This window comes from Misgurnus anguillicaudatus, chromosome 20 (genome assembly GCF_027580225.2).
Source record: "Misgurnus anguillicaudatus chromosome 20, ASM2758022v2, whole genome shotgun sequence".
Taxonomy (NCBI): domain Eukaryota; kingdom Metazoa; phylum Chordata; class Actinopteri; order Cypriniformes; family Cobitidae; genus Misgurnus; species Misgurnus anguillicaudatus.
This window is the reverse complement of record NC_073356.2, coordinates 14894790-14903247: the sequence shown is the minus strand read 5'-3', so window position 1 is coordinate 14903247 and position 8458 is coordinate 14894790. Positions and strand designations below refer to the sequence as shown.

Sequence of the window (8458 nt, the reverse complement as noted above, 5' to 3'; positions counted from 1 at the left end):
GAAAAAGTCATGTTGCATTTGCAATTTGGATAACTTTGCATTTGTTTTCCAGTTTTGTGCAATATAATGATAAATCTGTTTAAAGTTCTTATTTGCACGTATTATTTTTTATTCACAGATATAATTTTTTTAATCCGTGACCTCAAAACATTTGACGGGAAATTTATCCCATACAATGAGACACTTTAAGAAACAATGCATTGATGTCATGCAAAGAATCAAAATGTTTATGAATAAGCAGAGGTTTTCAGTTGCAAATTTGAAACAGGACAGATGTCAGATTTATCGTAAATTTCACTCAACAGGAAGTAAAAGAAACACACAGGTTTGTCTTTGTGAATGCTTTATTAAAACAAAACAGCAATATTATTCGCAAATTAAGTGCAAAGTTTCACACATAATGATTTTTAAGCTGTGCTAGATTACAGCTATTTTAATGCATACAAGTTGGATTTGAGAAGTTACAGTTTGTACAGCCCCATCTGTTTTCCAGAAGTGCTCTTGAAACTTAACTTATCTGAGTTATTGTGAGCTAATTCTAGCTTCCACAAGTCCTTAACCAGAATACCATTTCTTGAGCTAAAAATGTTAGCAAGATGGGAAGCCATTGGAGAAGGTTTGTATTCATCACACTGAGGGCCCTCTAGTTTGGGTGCACATTGAACTTCATAAGTGAAATAGAAGGTGCCATGTTTAAAGACACAGATGTCCCTCACCTCACCCCTCCGAAGAGCAAATGAGCATTTACCAAGGAGATCGCTGTTCCAGTAGCTGTCTGCATCATATACTTCAAAATTTAGTAGATTAGCCATATTGATCTTAATTGGACCAAACTCAAATGTTTCTGGCCAATGTGGATTGCGAGTATTATAAATAATCTCAGTGCGCTTAATTTGTGTACCATATTTGACTGATACAACACCATCTGTTATATCACACGCATCTCTATATAATCCTTTGGCGTAGAGTTTGTAGACTTTCAATGTGGCAAGCCCTTCTTCAGCTGGACAGCAATTAGACTTTATCACTCGACTGGGGTTACAAACACAAACACATCGATCTCTCGCACTGCGCTTCCTGCTGATGGTACAAGATTCTGAGCAAACCTTCTTAAGAGAGTTTTCATTAATGTAGTCCTCAACAGCTTTCTTAAGTCCATTCCTGACAGGGTCTGTTTCACTCAGTATTAAATGAAGGGGTTTGAGAGTGTAGTGCACAATGTCAGGGAGGGTCTTCAAAGACTTAAGCCACATTTTAAGGGAGTTTGGGTGTGACGAACCAGAAAACAGCAAATCTTCTCCATTTATGTTTCCTCCGATAATCTCTTTTTGACGTTCGTTGAACATGTTACTGAACTTTTGATCTGTACGCATCTTCTTTTTCGCTTCTTCACAAAAACGTGTCTCTGCTGCCAAATCTACTCCTTTGATTATTCCAGAGGCTTCCAAATCCAAACAGTCTTTCACTGCAGTATCTGTGAGTCCACTCATTGTTGCCTTACAGGTTTTAATGGCTGTTATGGCTTTCATTTTTCCTCCTAACTCCACATCTGTGATAAAATGGGTACCAAATGTGCTGATCAAGTTACGGTAGGCAGTTACATCATAGGATGTAGGAAGAGATTTGACTGCTTCAAGAAACTCCTGATGAAGAGGTGGTTTTTGGGCTACATGGTACCTGCAAAAAACATGTTTATATTCAGTTAGCTTAAATCTATTCTTGAATGACATGCATGAGGAATAAAGCTCTCATTATTGTATCACCTGTAGAAGCTGCATGCAACTTCATGTTTGGTAAAACTGTATTTGTCAGCTTTTGATTTTCTCATTGCAAACTTTGCTTCTCTTGAACGGGTGCCCCCAACTGCTTTTGCAACTAACGTTTCATTTAGACCAATTTTCCAGCTGGATGAAAGTGCTGATGATGAATCATTGACCAGTGATTCACTTGATTCAAAGACCTGACTGGAGACTTCCATTGAACACTTTGGCAAGGTCCTCCAGAATACAACTGCTGCTGGTAACTTCTGTTTCACTCCTTTCAGGTATTCATTTCTCTTCAGTTTACAGGTGCCATTTCCTAAATCCCATATTTCTGTGTTGATCACATAAGAACCTTTTCGCTCCATGGTCACAAAATCAAATCCCTCTCCACCAAGATTGTGACCTGGAACAAAGGGAGCATCTTCACACTCTTTTGTTGTGCCTAATTCATCTTCTCCAGAAATAGTAATGAGAAGCAAAGCACAGAAAATAAGCTGAGTCCACAACTGCCCCATGATCTGCAAGAAAAAGTACATTAGGCTATAACTAACAACTATTATCTGTTATATTATAAAGATTGTAGTATAATGTTTATATACACTTTTCTACCATTATATTCAGAGCTCAGAAGAGAAAACAGCTTGTCTGACAAACACATTGACAGTCTAACGTCATATTTATGTAGGTTGTGGTTGTAGGTGCCAAAGGTCTGTGGTGTATTAATAGACAAAGAAAAAAGTGGCAATGACGTGTACCCTCAGATTTAAGCATACAGATCAACCTGATATGGATAACATCTTGCAGGTCTAATTTGTGCATTACATATTCAGTTATACATTAATATTCAGTGTAGAATAACACCCAAAGCAACGTCCTTAGAGAGCTCTATTAATAACATTTGCAAATGTATGCCAAATGTCATGTCAGAGTGCAGAAACAGTTATGCTTAAGAGTGGCAGCTTGCAGGAAATGTAAGCTAACAAACATCTGTATCATCAGAGAGAGTGAGAGACATAATAAATAGTCAAAGGATACTTTTTAATCTCCTCAATGAGCATTTGAATTAGGTGGTGCTAAGGATGGTGCCAGTATAGGGCAGAAAAGTTTGAGAACCTCATTTTATGTAATTTAAATATAATTAGCCTAAATAAAATGCCTCAAGTTGTAGGTTCAGTCTGGGCCATTTGATAGGTAGATCTTTCAACAAGGCCGATGTTGGGAATCTTGGGCGTGAAAAGGTTGTTGACATTGTATTCTTCTTTTTAAAAATATGAGCTGAGGTGCTTGCTGTGTTTACAAGTCTTTAAAAGGAAGACTACAATGCTTTGTCAACCACTCTGATCTTTTGTAACAAAGCAGACATTACTTTTCTTTCTGTAAAAGCTAACTGTTAAATTTTAAAATAACTTGTTTCATTGCAGCAAACAGTGCTACAAACGTATATGTACAGGGGATTCACAACTAGCAAGTATTTTCATCTGACGGTGCCACCCCACCACGCAAGTCTTTCATAGCATCGGAGGGGGGGGCCGTCTATTTCAGAAGCCCACTCAGATCCACTCCCTCCTGGGGGTAGGGTTGTGGAGCCCTTGTTTAACCCCGAGATGGCGCCATGCTCACTCGGGCAGCGGGGGTGGTCGGCTTGGTGTAGACTCAACCTCCCCCACCCGAACCGTCCTGCCTCAGCGTTTGATACTTTGGGGCTGCCCACACGTCGCAGCCCTCACCTCCTGTGCCATTCTTCCCCGAGGTGCATGATGAGCTGATTCGGCCGTGGAACTGACCACATCAGCCATCTCCCCTCATTTTTCTCGATGGCGGAGCCACTAAGGGTTATGCTGGTATCCTGAGAGACCAGTCGACCCTTCCCTCACGTGCCTGCAGTCTCTCGTTAGCTCTACACCAGGCTCAAAACCCATCACTGATGGGGTCTGCTTACCAGGCTTTTGAGGAGGCAGCTTTTGCTCTGCACACTATTGCTGCAGGTTCACCAGGATAAGGGACCTGCATGAGGGAGTTCACGACTCAGCTGTCTTTTGGACCTCCCTGCGGCTACTGACCTGGCACTCCGTGCGACCAAGGTCAGCCGTTCGTTGTGTGATGTCCACCCTGGTGGTCCTAGAACACTACATCTGGCTGTGTCTCGCGGACATGAAGGAGGTGGACTAAGACTTCTCAGCCACCCAAAAGCAGACTAAGGCCATCATGCCGGTTTGGAACCTAGCTGCCCCCTCCACTACATTGATACCTCAGCCTGCTCCTAGCCAAGGGCATCCTGCTACAGACAGTTTTTTCCCTCCATCCAGGCAGCATAGTGGAACCCGCTGTATGCAGCATGCCCCTTCTGCTCAGCCCGCTACACGAGGTGGAAAACATTGACCAAGCGGCCCTAATAACCCATCCTCCATCTCCAGCTCTCCCTCACAAAGTCTCACCTGCTCGCTGTCGGTATGGCCGAAATGCACACACCGGCAATCAACTCCACCCCGCTCACCGCAGTACATTGGTTGTGCCTTTAGTCCCTCTTGCACTGTATCTGGGGGCGGGGAAACACCTTCCCAGCCTGTCATGTTGGCTTTTATGTACAATTGTCTCGGCTATGCGATACAATTTTCCTGGTGTTTGTTTCACCGCGGTGAGAGCTGCTGATGCGCACATACTTTGTGCAGAGATTGCCATCCTACTGGTGAAGGACGTGATCGAGCCGGTCCCTTTAACCGAGATTATGTCAGGGTTTTACAGCCCGTACTTTATTATACCCAAGAAAAGCGGCGGGTTGCGACCGATCTTGGACTTGCGTATGCTGAACCATGCACAATGCTGACGCTCAAACGCATATTTCTGTGGATTTGTCCAAACGATTGGCATGCATCCATTGACCTGAAGGAGGCGTACTTTCATGTCTCGATACTCGCCTGACACAGGCCGCTTTTCCGCTTTGCGTTCGAGGGCCTGGCATACCTGTACAAAGTCTTACCATTCGGGCTCTCTCTCTCTCCCAGTGCATTCACGAAAGTAGTGGTGGGGTCTTTAAAACCTTTGAGAGAGAAGGGTGTGCGCATTCTCGCGCATCTAGACGATTGGCTCATAAAAGCGCAATCAAGTCAGACACCTTGCTCGTTTGGGTCTTCAGGTCAACTGGGAAAAAAGCAAACTTTGCCCTGTGCAGAGGATCTCTTTTCTCGGTATGGAACTGGACTTGATTTAACAGCACGTCTAACAGATGCGCGTGTACAGTCGATATTGACATGCCGATTTACGATCTCATCACCTGTCGCATCTCGCTCGTTATCTCTTCTGAAGTCATCTCTTCTCTTTGTACCATTTACATCCTGGGCTTGCTCAACACAGCGGCAGATGCGCTCTCACGAGCTGCGCGTTATGGCAAAAGGCGACTTCACCTCCGAGTGCACACTCAGCATCGTTTGGAGAAAAGTCTGTCACCTTCATTAAATTTTTCAACTCTGTACGACGGTCAAATAGTCGCTTCATCCGACCTTGAGCTTTTTTCAAAGATGCTTTTGCCAATTGACACGCTTCAAAGATTCGTCTGCGAAAATCACTCACATACGACAGAATGTTTTTAGGTGGATCAAACTTTTTCCAGTCTGCAGACAAAACAGACAATGGACCGCGCACGTCATGTCCAAATACAAGATCGTTTGAACTAAATCCCGTACTTTCCTGAGCAGCTTCACGAGCAGACATCATTAGCCAAGGTAACCCAGATTCCCAATCCTTGTCCATTTGAACACAATATGATCTCAGTAAAGATTTTAAGGTTTGGTGAAATCTTTCCAGTGCTCCTTGGCTTTGGGCATGATAAGCACTGGAAAGATTGTGTTGAATATTAAGCTGTTGCAAAACTTGACTGAACAATTTTGAAGTGAAATAACTCCCCTGATCAGACTGGATTATCCTTGGTATCCCAAATATGGAAATGAACTGAGTCAGTGCCTTTAAAACTAACTTTGCAGTCAGAGAACGTAACGGATACACGGACGGATATCTAGTAGCTTGACACATGACAGTAAGTAAATATTAATTTCCAGCTTTCGATCGTGGCAATGGCCCCACGCAGTCCACAATAAGATGTTCAAATGGTTGGCCAATTGCAGGAATCGGAGACAACGGGGCAGGTTTTAAAGTCTGATTCGGTTTACCTGTCAGTTGACACGTTTGACAAGACTTAATATACTTTGATACATCACGTTTCAACTTTGGCCAAAAGAAACGTTTTAACAGTAACTTGTATGTCTTTCTTATGCCCAAATGCCCTGAAGTATCATTAGCCGTTCGTAAGACAACCTGACGGAGAGACTGAGGTACAACAATTTGTTGCATAGGATCGCCAAGTACAAATTCTCCATGTGGTACCCATTTTCGTACCAGCACATCTTCCTCTAGATAATATCCAGAAGGGAGGTTAACGATTATATCACTTGGGACAACGCGGTCAAATAACTCACTGAGAGTCACGTCAGCTTTTTGTTCTTTAATTAAATCTTCACGTGACACCGAAAGGAGAGAAGGAATCTCTAGTGTTTCAGTCACTAACCTTTTAGTTTCCGACTTATCTTCAGGTTGTGCTTTACTCATAGACCTTGTAATCACGCACGACGGAGACACATCCGAGAAACAAGTAAGATTTTCATCACTTGACTCAGTTGAGGCAGATGGCATAACCACCAAATTTGGTGAAACATTTTGCCAAACTCGATCACCTGCCAAATCATTCCCCAAGATTACCTGCACTCCTTCCACAGGCAAACAGGAACGCACTGCAACCTCCACCTCTCCCTGGATCAAATCAGAACACAAGACAATTTTGTGCAAGGGAACAGACATCACATTTAATCCAATACCCCTAATCAACACATTGTTTCCAGTGTATGAATCATCTGAAAAAGATAAAACAGATTCTAAGACAAACGTTTCTGCTGATCCAGTATCACGGAGAATTTTGACTGGTACAGCCTTGGTAGAGTTAAGCAATCTCACACAACCATCTGTAACAAATGGAGAAAAGGTTGAAACACCAGATGAGCAATTCCTTTGCATATTAACTTCCGAAGAAGTCACAGCCAGAGCAACAGGTTTCACTGAAGACTTAAATTTCAATTTAGCAGCATCTTTTGCTTTTAAGGATGGACATTCATTCTTCCAGTGACCAGTGAATAATTGCACCGATTTTCCCTGTCTTTCTCTCCACCGGCGAAATTACGCGGCCTATCAGATGAAGTATGCACAATTTTAGAAGGCCTGCTAAGATCATAAGACTGTTTCTGAACATTTTCTCCCACATTTTTGTAACAAAAAGAGGTTTTATGAATCAGAAAAAAATCATCAGCCATAACAGCTGCCTCATATGCAGTGTCGGGTTTTCTCTCACCAATGTACGTTGCTACACGTTGTGAAACAGAGTTTTTAAACTGTTCAAGCAACATCAACTCCTTCATATCATCTACTGTCTTCACGTCAGAGGCTGCACACCAACGATTAAAATGAACCGAAATATCATGTACAAACTCAACATGAGTTTGACTTTCAATTTTCTTACAGGACCTAAATTTTTGTCTATAGGCCTCTGGAACCAATTCGTATGCTCTCAACACTGCATCTTTAACAGTCGAATAATCCTTAGCATCTTCTACACTAAGAGACGCATATGCTTCTTGAGCTTTACCTGTAAAAACAGACTGCAACATAAGCGTTCGTTCTTCACCAGGCCAACTTCTCGCATCTGCCACGTGCTCAAACAATAGAAAGAAGCGTTCAACATCTTTCTCATCAAACTTGGGAATCAATCTCATATTAGTCACTACATCAAACTTACTCAAAGTCAAATCACGATCTACACCTCCCATTGCAACAAGTTTTCCTTCCCTTATCAGATCTAAACGACAACGTTCAAGATCAATTTGCTGTTGTTGTAACTGAAGTTTAGACATTTCCACACGATTTTGCGCTTCTAACATTTTCGCTTTCATGTCATTTTGAATTAACAAGAGTTGTTTTTGTTGCTCAAATGTTAAAGATGACATTGCAGATGCATCAGTGAAATCTGAAGCACCTTCTAGGGACTGAGGGTCTAAAATTCCACGTTCAATTAACTCAGTTTTTATCAAGAGTTTGATGTTATCTTTTAAACGTTTATCTTGACTTAGCAAATTAATTTCAAAGTGACTCGCAAGTTCTACCAATTGATCCTTAGTCAAATTATTTAACAAAGTTTCAGATGGAGCACTAATAAACTCTTCAATTTTTGAGGTCATGATAAACACAAATAAATTGGCTACTTAATTTTCAAAACATTTTTTTTTTTTTTTTTTTTTTTTTGAGGAGTAGATTTTGGACAAGCAATTCCCTCTAACTGAAATTCAAAACTACCTAAACTCAACCCTAATCTTCATACAGTTACTTGCAGTGGGTTCTTATACACCATAAACCAGTGTTTGCAATAGCAACCGATTAACAAGTCACTATCACAAAACACGGACGTGTTCCCGAGACAACTGCTCTGACTGCTTTCACCGTACAAAAAAAACAAACTAAAATAAAAAAGATCGAAGTATCCCGTTAAGGACACCCCACTAAGCCTAACAAGGGAAAAGCAAATCCAATAATAAACTTCACCTCTAAATGTAAACAAAGAGTAGCCAACACTTACCGAAGCTGAACTCCCGCAAAGCAAC

The 8458-nt window shown here is 41.7% G+C and overlaps 1 protein-coding gene across 2 annotated transcripts; it reads right to left on the bottom strand.

Annotated features, from left to right (window-relative positions):
* Positions 1-404: 404 nt before the first annotated feature.
* LOC129454431 (perforin-1-like) lies at positions 405-2488 on the bottom strand. Of its 2 annotated transcripts, XM_055218957.2 has the most exons (3): positions 2373-2488; positions 1764-2281; positions 405-1677 (listed from the first exon to the last, which is right to left on the bottom strand). In XM_055218957.2, the coding sequence occupies exons 1-3, from the start codon at positions 2373-2375 to the stop codon at positions 462-464; spliced, it is 1737 nt and encodes a 578-aa protein (XP_055074932.2). In that variant the 5' UTR covers positions 2376-2488; the 3' UTR covers positions 405-461. The 2 variants fall into 2 exon arrangements, with proteins under 2 accessions (XP_055074932.2, XP_055074931.2); XM_055218956.2 differs by lacking the exon at positions 2373-2488 and having other exon boundaries at positions 1764-2363.
* Between the last annotated feature and the right edge of the window lie 5970 nt (positions 2489-8458).

Excerpts from the sequence above, each read along its gene's own strand:
- LOC129454431 (XM_055218956.2), bottom strand. The coding sequence starts at position 2,299 with ATGTACTTTTTCTTGCAGATCATGGGGCAGTTGTGGACTCAGCTTATT. Across the intron at positions 1,678-1,763 it reads GTTGCATGCAGCTTCTACAG|GTACCATGTAGCCCAAAAAC; the intron begins GTGATACAATAA and ends TGTTTTTTGCAG.